Raw genomic sequence first — 18,560 nt, forward strand, 5'->3', positions numbered from 1 at the left:
GTCTCCAGGGCTCATTCTTGCGTTCCTCCATGTCAGATTTCAGTTCACTGGAGGAAGATGGTTTTGAAGCTAACGACCCATTCCGTTCTGTTAGGTCTAGCAATAGTTTATTCACAATGCCCAAAGAATTTCACCTTTTGGCGGGAGACTGCGGAGTTTCCCTCAGTGTGTTATTCTTTGTGAGGGGCGAGGGATGTGCGATCTCCTGCGAAGTCAAGTTCACCACCTCATCCTGGCACAAGTTCGCTTTGTATTTTACTGTAACTTCTAATGAAGCACTTTTCATTTACGAATTTGTTTCCAGCACTTGCAACACTAACAGGTCCTCAGTGACCTCCTTGTCATTTTCAAACAGCTCCGGGAAATGCGTGGGGACGGCTGTATTTGAACCTCGACATTTGAACGCGCTCACGGGACCCCTTGGGCATACCATTGCGCACTCCAGCCATGCACCGGTGTTCAACGGTTCACCCTGGGCACGGACACACCGCGCTCTAACCCAGCAATCAGACTGGACGACTGCGCGTCACGCGCAGCCAACACTCGCAGCTGCGGCAGAAAAGCTGCCGTATTGACTCCTTCAAACGCCGCGAGGGGCACATCCACCCTCCCCCGCACGCTTGGTTCGCGGGCAGCTGAATCCACAGGGAAGGAGTGGACCTCAGATTCCAATCCAGCACACCAGCAACCGGTCGCGGCAGTAGCAAAAGCCCCTGCAGCGCTCGACAACCCCAACCCCGCAGGTAAGTGCTCATTAGGACTCATAGGCTCAAGTTTTTGTTTGGGGTGAAATGTGTTTGGGGTAAATGGGAAATGGTGTGTGGCATATGTGAGCAGTCACCCGCATTATCAGAGATGTCTGATTTGCTTAAGCTTAAGCTAGTCTTGTGTATTGGTTCTCGTGGTAGGGAAATTGTATGAGGAGCAGGGCAAGAGTTACACAATGCTTTTCTTACTTGAGGAGCGCCAAAGGCCGCTTCTGGCGGCTCGTGATTTCAGACATCTTTTCAGATCCTCCTCGCTCGGTGCGCCGCAGTTGCAGCAGCGTTAGTTGAGTTCGCTCAGGGAACTTTTCACGATTCATGCCGAAAAAGGAGTTGGGGTGATTGAATGGTGCCTAGCAAGCCTTGTGAGCTCCAGAGACTCACGAGACTCTGCACCGCGGGTTGCCGGGGGTTTTATGAGCTCCAGACCCCTCACACAGTTGATGAAAATAGAAAGAGGACAAAAGCAGTCCACTAGTCAGCAGCTCCAGGAAACTTGAAACAGAGTGACAGAGACTCACGAGACTCTGCACCAACTCCGCCACTCCATCGCTGCTTTTTTATAGCATTATCTGAACATCCTACAAGAGAATTGGGCCCCGGCACGACACCCTCCAATGGGGGTGAGGGGGTGGTCTGGCTACTTCTGGACAAATGGTAGGCAGGATCCCAATACATGCAGAGCCCAGGCATCTGAAGTAATACCTCGCCAAGCATCCAAGAACTCTGATATTCATCCGCCCACCAGACCCGCATGCTGCAGTGTCGAGAAAAAGAGGTTTGAGTGCTTGTGGGTGCTGAAGCATTCTGAGATTGCGACTTTTGCGCGCTCCTTCCTCATCCTGGTCTTGTGAACCGTTTTTGCACTCCTCTGGCCGCCAAAAAACATGCTCTACCCCTCTGTAGATGAAGCAAACGGAAACCTTGTTGGCTGTTGCGCTGCTAAAGCAAAAACAAAGAGGTGATGGCTGGAAGGTTTAGAATGAATCTTAACCCCTGGCATTGCTCTGGGCAACTCTCCAGACCATCGCTCTTCGCCTGCCAAGCCATTACAGAAGGGGAAACACTATATGCAAATCAGGCTTGGTCCCACCCCAAAAGGGGCAGTCCAGCCCAAACTATTAGGTCACATTCCTTCTGCACGAGACCACAAGCATCCCCAAACGAGTTTCAGCCTTGTTGGGCCTCATCAGTGAGGAGTAGCTTAGGTCTCGAGGCCCAGTAGGCATGGGCCCACATCTAGGTATACCCGTCCCACTCGGGGTGACAAAGCAAAAACAAAGAGGTGAAGGCTGGAAGGTTTAGTATGACTCTTAACAACCGCTGGCATTGCTATGGGCAACCCCACAGACTTTTGTTCTTCGCCTGCCAAGCCATTACAGAAGGGGAAAGACCATATGCAAATCAGGCTTGGTCCCACCCCAAAAGGGTGAAGAACAATGGTCTGGAGGGTTGCCCAGAGCAATGCCAGTGGTTAAGATTCATTCTAAACCTTCCAGCCATTACCTCCCTTTTTGTGTTGCGCTGCCAAGCCTAAAGATTTTGCTGTGGCTTTGGATTCGTTTAACATTTCCAAGGATTCATCTGCTTTGAAACAAAATAAATGGGTTCCATCACATGAAATTTGTAGAAGTTTTGTATGAAATCTGCTGCAAAGCGAGACCTCCTCATCCGTGTGTGTGTCCTGACCACTGCTCTGGCCACAAAATCAGCCATGTATAAACCTGGCTTTATGGCTTCACATGATGCCTCTTTCCCATTTTCTACTGTGGTGGGCTGGAAGAGGGAATCGGACATATAGTGGTCATTCTGATGTTATTTTATTCAAATTAGTGGTAAGGTGAGATGGGCCTTTTTCCCTATATAGGGGTTTGCCTACCTAACTAAATTAAACTAAAATTGCTTGTCTGTCATCATGAAGTACAAACTCAATATGTCCTCAGGCCAAACCTAAATCTACCTGACCCTACCACCAACAACAAAGTGGGCAAAAGAAGGTGCATCTTCTGGCTCTTTCACTTTGGCCATTTGTCTGTAGGCTTTATCTCAGGGTTTTCTTGTTCTACACCAATCTTTAATAAATAAAAGTCTCCCTTTCAGAAAATCCATTCCTTATGATATGCTTTTCTCAGGTTTTATTCACAAGCTCTTGTAGCTCCCTCCCAACTGTTCAAAGAGCTTGTCTTATTGACAATGTGAGTTTTATAATTGTTCTCTTTGAGATTCTCTTAGACAGCTTCCTTTTATTTTATGTTGTTCCCTTGTTTTTGCTAGGTTCATGAGTTCCCCACTCTAGGTGTCTTAAATCCACTCCCTCTCCTTGGTTGTTCACTCTGTACTCCTAGCTCATAACACACCATTGTTCTCTGAGATATTCTCTTAGACAGATTCTTTGTATTTCTATGTCGGTCCCTTGTTTCATCAGGGTTAAGGATTCCCTCCCACTGTTGGTGTCTACCTCCACTCATTCTCTCCTCATTTACTTCAATCTGTGCTTTTAGCTGCTAACAATCATGACAGTTTTTCAGTAAGTGGTCTCCCCACTCTTCATTAATGATCTCTTGTGCAATTCTCTATTGTGGCATTCTCATTCTTGCCCAGGAAATTTGTTTCCACTTTCTTATTGATTCACAATCATTCTTAATTTTCAGGTTTTCAAATAGTTCCTTGGATATCAAATTATACTGTTTCAATGTTCCGTTATTGCCCTTATCACAATCATAGTCCCATCTCTTTGTTATGTATTGCCCTGGCGTCCTCCCGGTTCTACCATTCACCTCTGTACCTCAGTTTGCCATGGGTGGCCTCGCAGGGCTCAGTGTTCCCTCCAGTACGTTGGTTTGCTTTCTCACGTCTTCCTTTCAGGCTTCACCCGCGTACCGGTCTCAGCTTCTCTGCTGCTGGCCGTGTTCAGCGAATGACGGCAGATGGGAGCTGTCCATGCTCCCTGTTTTCCAGGTTTTGGCATTGTTGTACTGACGTCTGGCCCACCACGAAACTTCCGTGGTCATGCCACCATGTCAGACAATTCCTCGAACTATGTTCGGATAACAACTTTGCCGCCGTCTGCTCATTCTGATAACAGCTTTGTCGTTGTCTGCTTTGCCGGGCCTCTGGCAACTGCACTTGGCGTCCTCAGGTTCTTGCAGTTCCGCAGGACCCGTGGTACAACTCAGTTCCGCCCCTCCATTGCGATTTGACATCAGAGGGGTTTCTCCTGTGTACCGTCTCTCTCCTCTCTTCTGGTCTATTCGTCAAACTTTCATACGAGTTTCTTCTTTTCTTTCAGACAACATGCAGGATTCAACATTGCCTAAAGCTTAAGAGAAGGCGGCCACATTGTTTTTGATGGAAGGCAGTCCCATATATGCAAATAAAGTGTCCTGCATAGGGAGTTCCCTTTGGGAATGGGAGTCCTCATCACCTACAGGGGAGTCACTCCCAGTGGGGTCCCACTTGCTCAGGCCTCTTGAAAGGGTTTCACGGAGTAGGCTCACCTGCCTAGACTGAAAGGGTGTGGCTCCCCTACTTGGGGAGAAGGGACGAATACTCCAGATTCGTCACACTACCAACTACAGACACATTTATGGTTACACTATTGTGTGACCATAACCTTGTTGAGATTTCTGGGAGGACCTGTAGCTAATATGGGGCTTAACGACTCACCCACCTGCCCCGGCGGGGGCTGTGCACCTCACAGGACCACTCACAGCAGCGGGAAGCATTGCAGCATAGGGGGTTTGGCTACCATAGCAGGGGATTTTCTGGCAAAGTCGATAAATGGGGACCGCACCAACACATACCTCGCATATCATCCCTCACATATAGCTGTGATTATGTCCGCCACCAGTATGTCTCAGGACCTGACCCACCACATCTGTGCCAGCGGCCCCTCAGGTGTCTTCCATGTCTTTGCTATAACCAACTTTGCCGCCAACAGGAGATGTCCAATTAGGGAGGCCACTGAACCAGTTAGGGGGAACACCCCCGCCCCCCCATACACCCTAAGATCACCACCCCGGATCTGCAGAAAGATACCTTTATCCTTGCCAACACTTCCTTCCAGTAAACTTCCACCTTGGGGCATGTCCACACCATATGAAACAAGGTGCCCACCTCGCCACACCCCCGCCAAAACGTGGCTAAGTAACTTCCGTCCATGTGGTGTAGCCTCTCAGGGGTTAAGTGCCACCTGTAGCAAAATGTATAGAAGCACTCTCAGTCCGTTACACATCTGGAGGACTTAAGAATCCGTCCCCATATTCGTCGCCACTCCTCATAGTCTATGGGGCTCCCCAAATCCTCTACCCAATTGGTCATATACTGCAGGCATATCACAGGGTCACCTGTGTCTAGCAGCTTATACAGCTTCAATATCCTCCCCCTCACAGTGTCATCCTGTAGTGTCCGCGGTAAAGCAGAAAGGGTTCTCGTGGCCCCCCTCCTTTATGCTTGGGTTGTAGGCCCAGTGCCCGCCCTCTTTCCACCTATGAAACCTCCCCTTATCGCACCTCGGGCGAAAACCTGGATTATTCCATACCGGAGCGAGAGGCCATATCCCTCTCTTTATATACCATCTTTGAAATGCCCTTCCAATATAATAGAGAATGCCCTTGGCAGTTGCCAATAGGGAGAAGCCCACCATCCCCCCTTCCCAGAGAAACCATATGCACATTAGGTAGCCCCGCCAGATCAATCGGTGACTGGGCCTGCTCAATGATTTTGCATTTTGGGGGCGAGGACTGTCCCTTCCATGTGAAGACGTGTGATAGCTGAGCAGCTAGGTTGTAACAGAACACGTCTGGGACCCCCAGACCTCCCACCCCTGCTGGTTTCTGTAGTACCCTCTTAGATATTCGCACCTTTTTATTACCCCATATGAAACCTAATATTTTCTTTTGCAGGGTTTGGAGGTCGGAGTCCGGGATCCTGACTGCCAATGCAGAGCTCGCATACAGTAGGCGCAGTATTAGGTTCATTTTTAATGACGTTCTGCGGCTGAACCAAGAGACCTCCTGTTTCCCCCCACCTCCCTAGATCCTCAGTCAGCTCCCCAAACAACTGGGGGGAAGTTATCTTCATATACCTCGGAGGGCCCACTCGGGATATGAATTCCGAAATACAGAATAGAATCGCGAGACTATTGAATGGGAGCAAACGTGCCTATATTTTCCCTACCCCTGGGATGAAGGGCCACATCCAGACCATGCCATTTGCTATTTATTCACCCTGAACCCGGAGGCTCTACCAAACTCATCTAGTTCCCCCAGCACCGCTTCCAGAGACGTGGTGACATCGTTCAATGTGAGCAAGACATCCTCAGCGTATAGGGACACCTTGATATCCGTGGCCCCCACTCTCACCCCCTTGAGTGAACCCGCTGCTCGGATGCAACTGGAAAATGGCTCCAAGCACAGGGCAAAGATTAGGGAAGAAAGCGGGCAGCCCTGCCGCATGCCCCAGCGATATTTAGGTTGGTCGATGCTCCTCCGTTCACTCTTAGGTGCGAGGATTGAGTCTGATAAATCGCCATAACCCAGTTAGTGAAATTCAACCCTAACCCAAAGCATTCCAGGACCCTCCTCGGGTAACCCCAATCTACTCTATCAAAAGCTTTATGGGCATCCAAAGCTATTATCCCCAGGTCTAGGCCCGATCTCACCCCCACCTCCTAGAGCCCCAGAGTCGTCCTCACATTGTCCTGGGCTCCCCGTCCAGAAATAAATCCCATCTGGTCCCCGTCTATAAGCGCGGGTAAACACCCATCAACCGACGGGCCAAGATTTTAGAGAATATTTTCAAGTCCACATTAGTAAGTTGATGGGCCTGTATGAATCGCACCTGGTCGGTTCTTTACCTGGCTTAGGCAAGAGGACTGTAGCGGAGGTGCCCATAGACGGTGTAACCTTCCCAGATGCCAAGAAAGAGTTGAACAACCCTACGAGCTGGGGGACCAAGATACTGCTTACTTTTTTATATAAGGGCGCTGAGAAGCCGTCCGGGCCCGGAGATTTATTCTTCAAAGATTCTATAGCCCACTCCACCTCCCCCGATGTTATCAGTGTCTCGAGGCCCTCTTGATCTGCCTCCGTTAAGATAGGCATGTGTGCCTCCCCCAGGTAACGGGCCTGCACCTCCTCCAATGGAATCTCCCCCCTAAATACTGCAGAGAAGTGTGCCTCCAAAACGCCCAATTTAGCTATCTCGTCCCATTGCAACTGCCCTTCCCCATCCCGTAGGGCCTGGATCGAGTTCTGAGTCTGCAGCTTCCGCAGTTTGGTCACCAGCAGCCGATTAGCCCAGTTTCCCTTTCCACAATAGTATTGCCTGGTCTTCATTATTGCCTGTGCCGTTCTATCCGCCAGATGGGCTTCCAGCTGTTTCTTTGCCACCCTCAGTGCCCCGCGCGACCCTGACTTCTGGCGTTATCTCTCGGCCCGCTCCAGTTCCCCCCTCAAGCCACACTACCAACTCTTAATCTGTTCTGGGTCTCTCCTTCTGGGAGGTTATCTGCTGCCTCTGATGAGACCATCTGGAGGCAGTGTGTGTATTTAGCTAAGGCCCAAGAGCTATTAACTGCCTTAAGACCCCAACTATAGCCCCATGGTTCTTCTTTCCTAATACATCTAATTTTTGACTTCCTCTTGATGGTGGAAGGGAGGGGAAATCTGATCGGTATCAGCCTGCACTACCAAGCTTTCTGGAGTTAGAAGCATCAACAAATATACTGGGTCCATCTACATCGGTTTGTATTTCCTTGACACATCCTTGCTAATCGCCTGCACCAAGGCAAGGGGTTCGCCAGAGTAATATGATGGGGTCGGCGACTTCCGGGTTAAAATGTAGCACAAATTCCCTTTGAGGACCAGCATCTAGAAAATCAGTCCAATCATAGTGATGAATTTGTCTGGAGGGGGCTTCAAGAAACAAGGAATTGATGACCTACTAGATCATAAGCCGAAAGGCTGCATTTGGGTGGTCACATGGGTGACCTCTGCTATCTTGACATAAGGAGACGTGTGGAGGCTGCTCTCATCTCTGATATCCGAAGCAATCAATGCTGTCAGCTAACCATTGTTTTCTTTTTTCTTGTATGAAGAGGAAAAGGATTAGTGTCTCTATCCACTTCTGGAGTGGGAGCATTTGTGGTGTTTTTGTGGGCCTTTCGGCAGCCTTCCATATCACCGGAAAGTTCTTTCTCTGGTGTTGGGAGCTCTCACACCCTTTCCCTCCTGTGAAAATCAGCTTCTGGAAGGGGTTCTCGTGTTTTTGCCAGACGGCTTGTCAAAAATGCAGACGACCGAAAGGTCATGTCCTGTCCCCAGACACCATATACAAATTGAATGTAGATCGGCAATAGACATCTTGTAACTGCAGTCCCCGCAGCGCTTGAACCCCAAAGTTTTTGAAGAGGACACGGTCGTAGTCGATAATTCTGAGGGAGAGAAAAAAAAGTTCAAAAGCACTGTGCTAAACAAGTAAAAAAAGGAACTGTTGTCACATGGTGTTGTGCTTCCCTTTTGCACCAAAGGCATCGTTACTTCCAGAAGCAGACCAGTAGACAATGTCCATGCAAATGGTCATGACCGCTCTTTTGGAATACAAATGTTTCGATGCCAGCGCTGCCGGCAAGTAATATCTTAACATAGGAATCCATAGGAGAATGCCATCCATTAGAATTAAACAATACTGAAAACAAATGTATATGACCAATTCATGTTGTTTTGAGGAGAACATTAGGTTTAACCTCCCATCATTTCAGTATAATTCATAGAACGTCAAAGCACTCAGTGTTTCACTACAGGAGGTAATGTTCTACTTCGACACATACTGAACAAAAGCTTCTAACTCTCGTGCCAATGAACAAATCCACCCCTTTTGAGATACAGGAAAATAAATGACTTACCGCACCCACATCCCTGAGAGCCGACGTCATGGAGATGGATGGTGTGCACGCTTTGGAATGAGGCAGATGTCTAACAGGGGAGCCACCAGGCCCTTGCTGGCCATGACTTGGTGAGCTAGGTGCAACTGCAGGACCATTTGGATTCTTGAATCCTTTGGCTGCCAGCTAAACAAATGAACATAAATTAATGAAATAAAACAATTGGCTAATCGATTTGTACATAGGTTCATACTGACAAAATAAAAACTGTAAATAGGTAAATTGATTTAAAAATGCAGAAATAGGTGCACAATCGCAATGCACATTGTAAAGTACAATGGCTCCCATGTTATTGCAATAAGACACACTTATTTTCCACTCAGCTTTGTGACTTGGGATTACAATTGACTACTTGCATTAAGCAAACATGCTTACATATTTGGCAGGGTGTGAGGATTATGGACAAATGCTAGTACTCTGAGCTCTTGCCATTCAGAGATGTGAGGGGCCATCTGGTGCTTGCAGAAAAAGACTGGCTATGCTATATGACCATTCACTCGGCTGTTCTCCATTTCATCACATCTGACTCTAGGGCTTGCGAACCGTCACTATATGAATCGGAGGTTGGGCGTAATGTGCAGGACTTTCCGAAACTCGGAATGTTCTGCAACTTTTGTATCCCTAATAATCTCAGAAGAAATGCACAACTAGCCATGATATGTACTGATGACCTAGATACTTCCCTCTGCACAGAAGACATATACGAAGCCTTCAAAAGCATTCAACATGTATCATGTAGCCTGAAGCACAGGGAGATGCAGTACAACATTATACAGAGAGCATACTACACCCCGGCTAAGTTACATGCAATGTTACTCTTACAATGCCTTGACTGCTGGAGACACTGCAGAGTGATAGGCACCATTGGACATGTCCTGTGGACCTGCCCGGTCATCCGTCCATTTTGGTGCACTGTATCCAGTAGCGCGACCACTTTGGAGGGGGCGAACATACCCTTGATGCCCAACACTATATTATTAAGGTTTGAAGGTAAGGATTGGCACAAGGAATCTTTTGGGCGCAGGGTGTTACACATTGCATTGTTTTCAACATGTAAAGCCCTATTAATTAGTGGAAATCGCCACCCCCGTCTAGCACACGGACATTTCTCAACCTGCTGGCTAAATTCTGTGTTAACCTTTCATTCATCCTTCCTAATTGGACTAATCTATGACATGTATGCTGTACAACCGTCTTGCATGCTGCTATGTCTCAGGTACACAGTCTGTGATGGCTGACCTAGGACTCCTTGATGGGGTTAATGCTCCTACCCATAAATGTGGTAATATGTTAGATCTTATTTTTACCCCTCATTCCTATGTTGACACTGCCACTCCTATCCCTGTAATGTGGTCACATCACCTTATGGTGCCCTTTTCCATTCCTCTCAAAGTTCCCCCTCCCGCTGTTACGAAACCTGCAATTCGTAAAAACAGCTGCTTGGGGGTGTCCAATCGTGAGCAGACTAGCTGTTTACAAATACACTGTAGCCCTGCGGCAAGTTGCTCCTTGGCCACATTGGAAGCCTCCTTCACAGCTACTGCTGATGCACTGGCTCCATATAAATTATGCAACCATGGTTCTCGCAGGAACTTAGGGAAAGCAAATTACGGTGTAGGCAGGCTGAAAGAAAGTGGCGTCTCTGGTACTCTTCTAACTCTAAAACCCTCTTTCGGAGCACTCTCACTGTATACCATAAAGCAGTGGAGAGTGCAAAAAGTTTATTTCGGTCAAGCAGTGGAGAGGGCCAGTAATAAACCTAAAGCCCCATTTGAACTAGTTCAATCGCTCTCTACGCCAGAGACAGGACAGGACAGGATGTGGTGCTGCCCTCTCAGGATCTATGCGACTCCTCCTCTACTTTTTTTGTGACAAAGATTGCTACCATTTGAGATAACATAAAAATCGAGGCTATGGCATCTATAGCCAATACGGTTCCTGTGAACCCCCCCCCCCCAGCTAGACGGTCTTGGTCTACATTTCCCCTTTTCTCTAATTCTGATGTTCTGTCAGCTATTCAGTGACTGAAATCTGCATCCCCTGCGGCTGCTATACCTCTGGCTCTTCTACAGGAGGTGGCTGGTGACTTAATTACTCACATTACCTCAGCAGTTAACGCCTCATTTGCCACGGGAACGATCCTGTGCTCACTTAAGCATGCCTTAGTTATTCCTCTGCTTAAGAAGCCTTCCTTGGATCCGGAAGTGCTGGCCAACTATTGCCCTATTTTGCTCCAACCATTTCTGATGAAAGTTTTGGAGGCATTGGTATCTCCCCTTTTGTCTACGTTTTTGGAATCCACCCAGTATTTTGATCTGTTTCAATCTGGCTTTCGGCCTGGTAGAGGTACAGAATCTGTTTTGAACACAGTGATGGATGACCTGTTGTGCATGGTAGATCAGGGTGGTTTCAGAGCACTCCTGCTATTAGATCTGTCTGCTGCTTTCGACACTCTCAACCACTCTCTACTTATCTCCCATCTTTCAGAGGCCGGCCTCTCTGGCCAAGTCCTGAACTGGTTCACGGCTTTCCTGGCAGACCGCTCTCAATCAGTGTCTCTCACTCCTTTCCGCTTTACCCCTGCCCCTCTTTTTTGTGGGGTTCCCCAGGGCTCTGCAGTGTCCCCTATTTAATATTTATATTAGATATCTTCTGCTGCTCAGTCAGTCACATGGGTTTCGTTATTACTATTATGCTGACGATACCCAGATTCTGGTACGTTTGGACCCGACTAAATTTGAAACAGCCAACAGGCTAAGAAAATGTCTTGAGAAGCTGGGGACAAGGATGACATCAAACTGGTTAAAGTTGAACGGCCTTAAAACCAAGGCCCTGGTTGTAGGTACTACATCTCCTCAGCTGTTTTGGAAGGCCAGTTTCTGGCCTACATCCTTAGGCCCCCTCCCCACGCCGGTTCTGTTGGTCAGGAACCTGGGTATGAGGATCTCTGCCACTCTGGCCATGGATGATTAGGTCACTGCTGTCTGTAAAACCGCTGACTTCAAGCTCTGTGTTCTTCGGAAGGTCCTCTCTTTTATCCCTACAGCTAGTCAAGATCCAGTGGTTGCTGCCCTGGTTGTAAGTGTATTGGACTACTGTAACTCACTTTATTTGGCATAACCGGTCTACCTGACTGGGTGCCTACAGTAAATCCATAATGTTGCGGCTAGATCTATTCTGCGCCCCCCCCCCCTTTTGGAGCCCATATGACCCCTCTGCTGAGAAAATTGCATTGGCTTCCTGTTGCTGACCGGATTATGTGCAAGTCCATATGCATAGTGCACCAGGCCTTTTATGGCGTAAGAGGGGAATTCCTGCAAGTCACGTTTGTCTGCTACTTGCCCACTCGCTCTCTCCGATCACAAGCTACTCTGCGGGTGATAGGTCCTCGTTTCAGGTTAGCCCGTAAAGGGGTGCGTGCCTTCTCAGTGGCAGCCGCTAAAGCATGGAATGACCTTCCTCTTTCCCTGTGGGAGACCACAGACCACTTTGTTTTCCACCAGAAACTGAAGACAATGCTCATTTAGCAACAGCAATACCAGGAATAAATCCTCATGTCTCCAGCGCCATGCCGGCATTAGGCATACGTGCGCTCTAATAAATTCAGTTAACATAACATGCTGTTTCTTTCTTTGTTTACAATAACCACAATAAAAAGATATAACAAAAAAAAATAATCACGCTTGCATATTAAGCAACATTTGTTTTGTGATGAAGTCCCTTGCCTTGTTTTAGGGACATACAGTGGGATGATTTAGGGTGCTAGGTGCCTCCCCGAGCTAGGGGATAATGAACCCGGTGGAGGAATGGAGAGGTTCTCTTGGACATCTCCACTTAGCCCCTGCCAGAAGGCAGGGACCCATCACAGTTACAGTGTTGCCAGCACTTTTAACAGAAAAGCATTCCCACGGTATCCAGTCAATATATCTAAAACATTACAGAGTGGATCATAATACCGAAAACCACTGCAAACATTAATTAAATAAAGAGTAGTGGGGTAAAGGAGTTAAAATGGGTCAGGATGGGGTTGGGTGGCGTTCTAAGTGTACATAAAACAGGGGATTTGGGGGATCCCCGGCTCCAAATGAAAAAAATAGATTTTGGTGTTTTTGGGTATTTTGTCCGCAAAGCAATTTATCACTCTGAAATTGTGGTTAGTAAGATCACATATAAACCATTCCCACACAAAATGGATGCGCATACCAAAATACAGACCTCAACTGACAGTATTGCGCTACTGTTAAAATATGCCAGCCCAAATGCTGGCTACACAATCTGTGCAACGCTACGCTGCTCTCGAGCTAGGTCTGCGCTTTAACCAATACAAATAAAATAAAAATGAGAGTTTGCAGTGTTAATAAATAAGTACCTGCAGTAAATGGGTTTCAGATAGATAGATGGGTCATTCTGTGCATATTGTGAGAAACCAGAAGGTGTCACACCCACTAGTCCCTGAGGATCTGTCATCCAGGTGGGCAGGACACGACCATCGCTTTTGGATCCAGTTCCTGGGGCTGGACCAGTGAGGGGAGGATCACCTGGGTGAGGGGTCTTCAGGGAGTGTGAGTGGAACACCGGATGGTGAGACGCAGTAGCCCCCTTCCCTATAGCACCTTTACCCCATCCTACCAAGTAGGATATTTAGGAACCCCACTCCCCCACCCCCTTTACAACACGAACACCCCGCTATGAGACAAAACAGACAAACACCTGAGCCGTATACCTGACATGTCCCAATAAAATGGTCAGGCAAGGTCAGGCAATAACTGACCATCACACACACTTGACTTCCATTAAGCTTCCCCACACAGATAAAAGGCGGAGCATGAGAGCACACTGAGCGAGCCAAACACACACAAGGAAACAGCAGTTCCAAAATAGCAGTTTAATGCAAGAAGAAAGATGGCGAAACAGAAGGGGATTGCAAAGGGGGTTAGGGAGGGCTTGGGGGGGGGGTACCCTTGACCTTTTCGACAAGGAACCGTTGCTTTCATGAGTACTCAAGATTGGAAAGCGTAAGACCAGGCAAACAGGCTGAAGAATCCTGCATGTGTGTCAAAGATACCGGGGCCCTCCCACGCCAATAATCAAGGCGGGGAGAATCACCAGCCGCTGTGGTACTGTCCTTGGCTCCAGGAACTGAGCAGCATCAGTGAAATCAACACAACCGGTGAGTTGGGGAGACCGATATAAGACCAGTCTGTGTTGAAGGCAAGGTTGCAAGCGGTAACATTGTATGGCGAGCGCTGGACCCAACATTGTTAACATGCATGTGATAAGAGCCACAAGTGAAGTTAAACTGCTGAGTGATTGAACTTTAAAGCAAGCTACAATATCTTTGACAGAGTGGTCCGGCACCGTGTGGGTGCTCAATCCAAGGACTCTAAGGTATCCAGCGGAGGAGTAACGAAAGTAGATGCATGTGTTCCGAGCCCGGCAGAGGGAGATTATTTGAAAGTGAACGTATAAATGTGAATTGAGGTGGTCCTGCGAAGGGACAAGCAAAATCCTGTGCACAATCGAAAGCCTTTGATTTTGATGAAATAGAGAAAGTTTGGAAAAATACATGAACCTAGTCTGAGCCCGGCCAAGGGGGACCCGGGGTGAACAGTGAATCACCCAAGAAGTTGTACATGAGAATCCTGAGGAGAAAGGAACCTCTAAATGTTTGTTTGTCTTATCAGGACCTCTGAAGTAAGAGACTTTGAATGGCAAAGATTGGTACAGAAGGCCCTGATACCGAGAATTGAACAGCATCCTCGTGATAGAGAAGCCAGAGACAGTGCTAATCTCGAGTGTGCCGTCTTGACCCATGCTGAAAACATCCTGACACATAATTTCTTGAACACTTTTCTTTTGCATAACTGTTTCCCACACTATTTGTATTTAGAAGGAAGGATTGGCAATAGGTTTATTAGTATAGGCCCTTTTATTTTGACAAGACACCACTAGGACTGTGTTATTATTATTTGATTGTCATAGCTTGCTCCCATCTTTAGCTTTAGGATTAGATAGGCGTTTTTCAAAGCCCAGTTGAAGTTCAATAAACACCCTTGAACTGTGATCACTTGTTTATGTCTTCCTATTTGATACATTGTCTTCCTTACAATATGCTGCGTAAAGTCAGGTTGGTATAACCAAGCCCCAAAAAGAGAAATCCAGTCATTGTTGCAGGATAACCAGAAAGGTTCACTATATACATGCATTGTGGATATACTGAAAAGAGAATAGGATTTGCTTTTACGTGGGTATAAAAGGCAACATTTAGGACAACAGCAGCAAAGGTTAATAATAAATCAAATTAACATTTGAAAATTCCAGAGTTTGATGATGATGCTGATACTGCACTTTAAACATGTCAAATTAACATCCTACTTCCCATGGTATTCTATTGGTTGAAACGTTATAGAAAAGAAAACTGCTGTCTTAATTTTGGCTTTAACACCTACATTTCCTACAATTTAATCAACATTAGAATGTTGCAAAAACGTCTTCAAATGCTGTTATTGGGCATATGTTAATGCATCATTGCATTTTTGTAAATACTGCAACTGCAGCTACATATAGAACCATTTCATCTCGGAATCAAGGCACAAGCAGAGGATATGGCGAACCAATATTTACTGAGTATTACACAATTTTTCTATGTATTGACCCGAAGCTCAGAATAATAATTTATTGTAAAGGCAGCATCACTTTAAACAAGAAAGAGCTCTCAATCTATTTAACAATGACAGTTTAGTGCTTTTCACTGCGATGTATTTGATATATTTTAAGACTTATGAAGTGAGGGTGGTGAGTAATTTGGTAAACACATTTATGGAGAGGAAACCGGTTATCTAATGTGCAACAGGCAATAAAGAGTAAAGGTTCATCACAACTGTGACTCCTGCAATCTCAATCCATACGGCCTTCCTACATATTTGTGGGATATCTGCCTTTGTGGGGATTAGATGAAGGGAAAATCCCTTACTGGTAATGTTCTTTCAATGCATTCTCCTCCCGTAGTTTCCTCAAGTGGAAATATATCCTCCAGCCGACGTAGCATGGCTCGGCTCTCGCCCTCCTTGACTCTGCACACCACGTCGACCTACATACTTACAGTACACACTTCGGATACTCCCTCCCCACCTTTTTTCTCCCATGCTCAGCAGCAGAGGGAGGAGAGCAAGGACAGCACTTAGACAAGAAAACTCTGGAGGTTCGCCAAAGAGGGCATCCTGGCCCGAAAGGGAATCCAAGTAATAATGCTTAGCAAACGTGTGCAGAGAAGCCCACGTTGCCGCCAGGCATAGTTACAGGACAGGGACACCCCAGAGGTGGGAGTCACTGCTCTCATAGAATGGGCGCTGAGACCCTAAAGTAAAATCTTTCCAACAAGATCATAGCATTCCGAGATGTAGAGAATGATCCACCTTGATAGGGTCCGATTAGTCACAGCCCTGTCAGCACGTGCACCGGGGTAACCAACTAAAAGATTTCCTAGCCTCTTCCATACGAGAGATGTAGTAGCTGAGGGGCCGCACAGGGCCCAGCCGATGGATAGCGCCTTTGAATAAGAAGGATGAGGCAGAGGAAAAACCACATGAAAACAGCTTCTGAGAGAGAAAATCTGAGATCACTTTTGGAAGAAAAGAGGGCCTCATTGTCAAAGTCACCTTCTCCTTGGAGAAAATAAAGTAGGGAGGTTTAACAGACAATGCCTGGAGCTCACTTACCCGTCTCGCGGAAGTGATGGCAACCAGAAAAATCATCTTAGTAGTGTGTAACTTCAATTAACAAGAATGGAGAGGCTCAAATGGAGGGTCTATTAAAAACGTTAATACTAAACTTAAGTCCCCATAAGGGGGAGCAATCTAATATAAAATGAATGGAGGGTTCCCATAAGGAATGTGAAAACCAAATTTAAATCTCACACTGGGACAACATACTGGCATGGAGAAAACTGGTTACAAATGCCCCCGCAAGACCGACATGACAGTGGGGATTGTGACAAATGAGCCCTGTTCCGGGAACATCTTAAAAACCGATATAGCAGCGAGGCATTCTTTAACAGTGCCGATCTGCAGGCCCGCTTGGGCCAAAGACAGCAAAAAAATCCACAACATGGGATAACAGAGAGGATAAAGGGTCTGAATCCCTCTCCCGGAACCAAGCCAAAAATATATGAAACCTGCAGGCATAAGTCAACTTTATTACAGGTCTCCGAGCAGATGCGAGTACATCAAGGACATGGTCCGACAAGTCCCACTCCTTGTATCTCAGAATCTCAGTAGCCAGTCTCAGTAGCCAGACACGAAGGTTAAGGCTGCTGAGGTTCGGATGGAGGACCCGCTCCTCCGATTGGAAGAGAACGTCAACTCTCACCAGGAGGTGGCAGGGAGGGCAGATGGACATGTCCAGCAAACCTGGGTGCCACGATCTAAGGGCCCAGTCGGGAGTGATCAGAATAAAAGGGGCCAAGAACAGGTGTAATCTCCTGTAAACCAGCAGAATGACAGGGATTGGTGGAAACACATGGAGGTTGAATATCTACTCAACAGTCAGTGCGTCCCCCCAGTGCTCTTAAACGAGAAAATTCCCAGTAGCAGAACAACTTTCACTTCCTGTTCACACTGGAAGAGAAGATGTCTACTTGAGGAGTACCCCAAAAGGAGAAGCTCGCCTCCAGAACTTACTGACCGAGCTCCCACTTGTGGGAGGCCCAAGTCTATCTGCTGAGGGCATCCGCTGTGACATTCTCTCTTCCGGCAAGATTGGCAGCAGTCGGAGGGATGCAATGGTCCAGAGCCCAGATACACAGTCACATTGCTTCTCTGAATAGCTACAAGGGCCCCACACCACCCCACTTATGTCTGTAGTACATGGCTACTGTGTCGTCCCTCAGGATCAGCACAGTCTTGCCTTTCAAACGGGGGAGGAAGGTGGCCATGGACAGCCTGATCGCTCTCAACTCCAGCAACTTGATATGCTCCCAAGACTTGGAGGGAGACCACAGTCTGCTCACTGTCATGTCCGACAGGTGAGCTCCCCAACCCATCAGATATGCATTAGTGACCACCATCACTTGGGCCAGGGTTGATGAAAAACCATGCATATCAGCAAGATTTCCCTCATGGCCCACCATGCAAGATCTTGAGCCACCTGGGTCTAAACCTGAAGATGGTCTTACACGTGGCCCTGAAAGTGCAACCATTGACAATGGAGAAGCCACTGAAGTGATCTGATATGCAGCCTCGCCTCTGGGACCACTAGGATGCAGGAAACTATGAGGTGCAGAAAGGCAAAATCAGGGACTTTTCTCCGAGACTGGAGGACGTTGGCCATACAAGAGATGTTCGCTACAGAGTCTTCAGGCGGCAATGCCCTGCCCAAGCAAGTGTCCCCGACTGGCCCCATAAATTGTAGGGACGGGGATGGTGAAACCAGAGACTTTTTGAATTTGAGGGAAAAGACCAAACTGTGAAATACAGTGCAAGCACGGACCAGGTGTTTTGACACTAGACCTGGGGAGCGAGCTCAAATAAGTCAGTCCAGGTAGGCAAGGACATGAATGCTCTCTCTCCTGAGGAGAGCTGCTACCACACCAATGCTAACAGCTTGGTAAAAGCCATGGGAGCTGAAGAAAGACCGAATGGCAGGACATTAAACTTGTGGTGATGTTGGCCCACCACGAACCACAAATACTTCCTGTGCGTTCGATGAATAGGTACATGAAGTAGGCATCCTGAAGGTCCAGTGACACCAAGTAGTCCTGCAGATCGATGGCTCGCAGGATGTAGGCTAGAGAAGCCATCTTGAATGTTTCCTTGTGTAGGGACAAATTCAGCAGCTGCAGATCCAGTATCAGA

At 47.3% G+C, this 18,560-nt stretch overlaps 1 protein-coding gene across 4 annotated transcripts in view; it reads right to left on the reverse strand.

Annotated features, from left to right (window-relative positions):
- Positions 1–18,560, reverse strand: part of NEK1 (NIMA related kinase 1) — a 2,768,493-nt gene that overhangs the window by 982,718 nt on the left and 1,767,215 nt on the right. For all 4 annotated transcript variants that reach the window (XM_069631399.1, XM_069631400.1, XM_069631397.1 and 1 more), the window contains one exon: positions 8,671–8,835. In XM_069631399.1, the coding sequence (XP_069487500.1) occupies positions 8,671–8,835 (165 nt within the window). The remainder of the gene's footprint in view (positions 1–8,670; positions 8,836–18,560) is intronic.

The sequence above is a fragment of the Ambystoma mexicanum genome, chromosome 6q (assembly GCF_040938575.1).
Source record: "Ambystoma mexicanum isolate Mex_15411 chromosome 6q, UKY_AmexF1_1, whole genome shotgun sequence".
Classification (NCBI taxonomy): Eukaryota; Metazoa; Chordata; class Amphibia; order Caudata; family Ambystomatidae; genus Ambystoma; species Ambystoma mexicanum.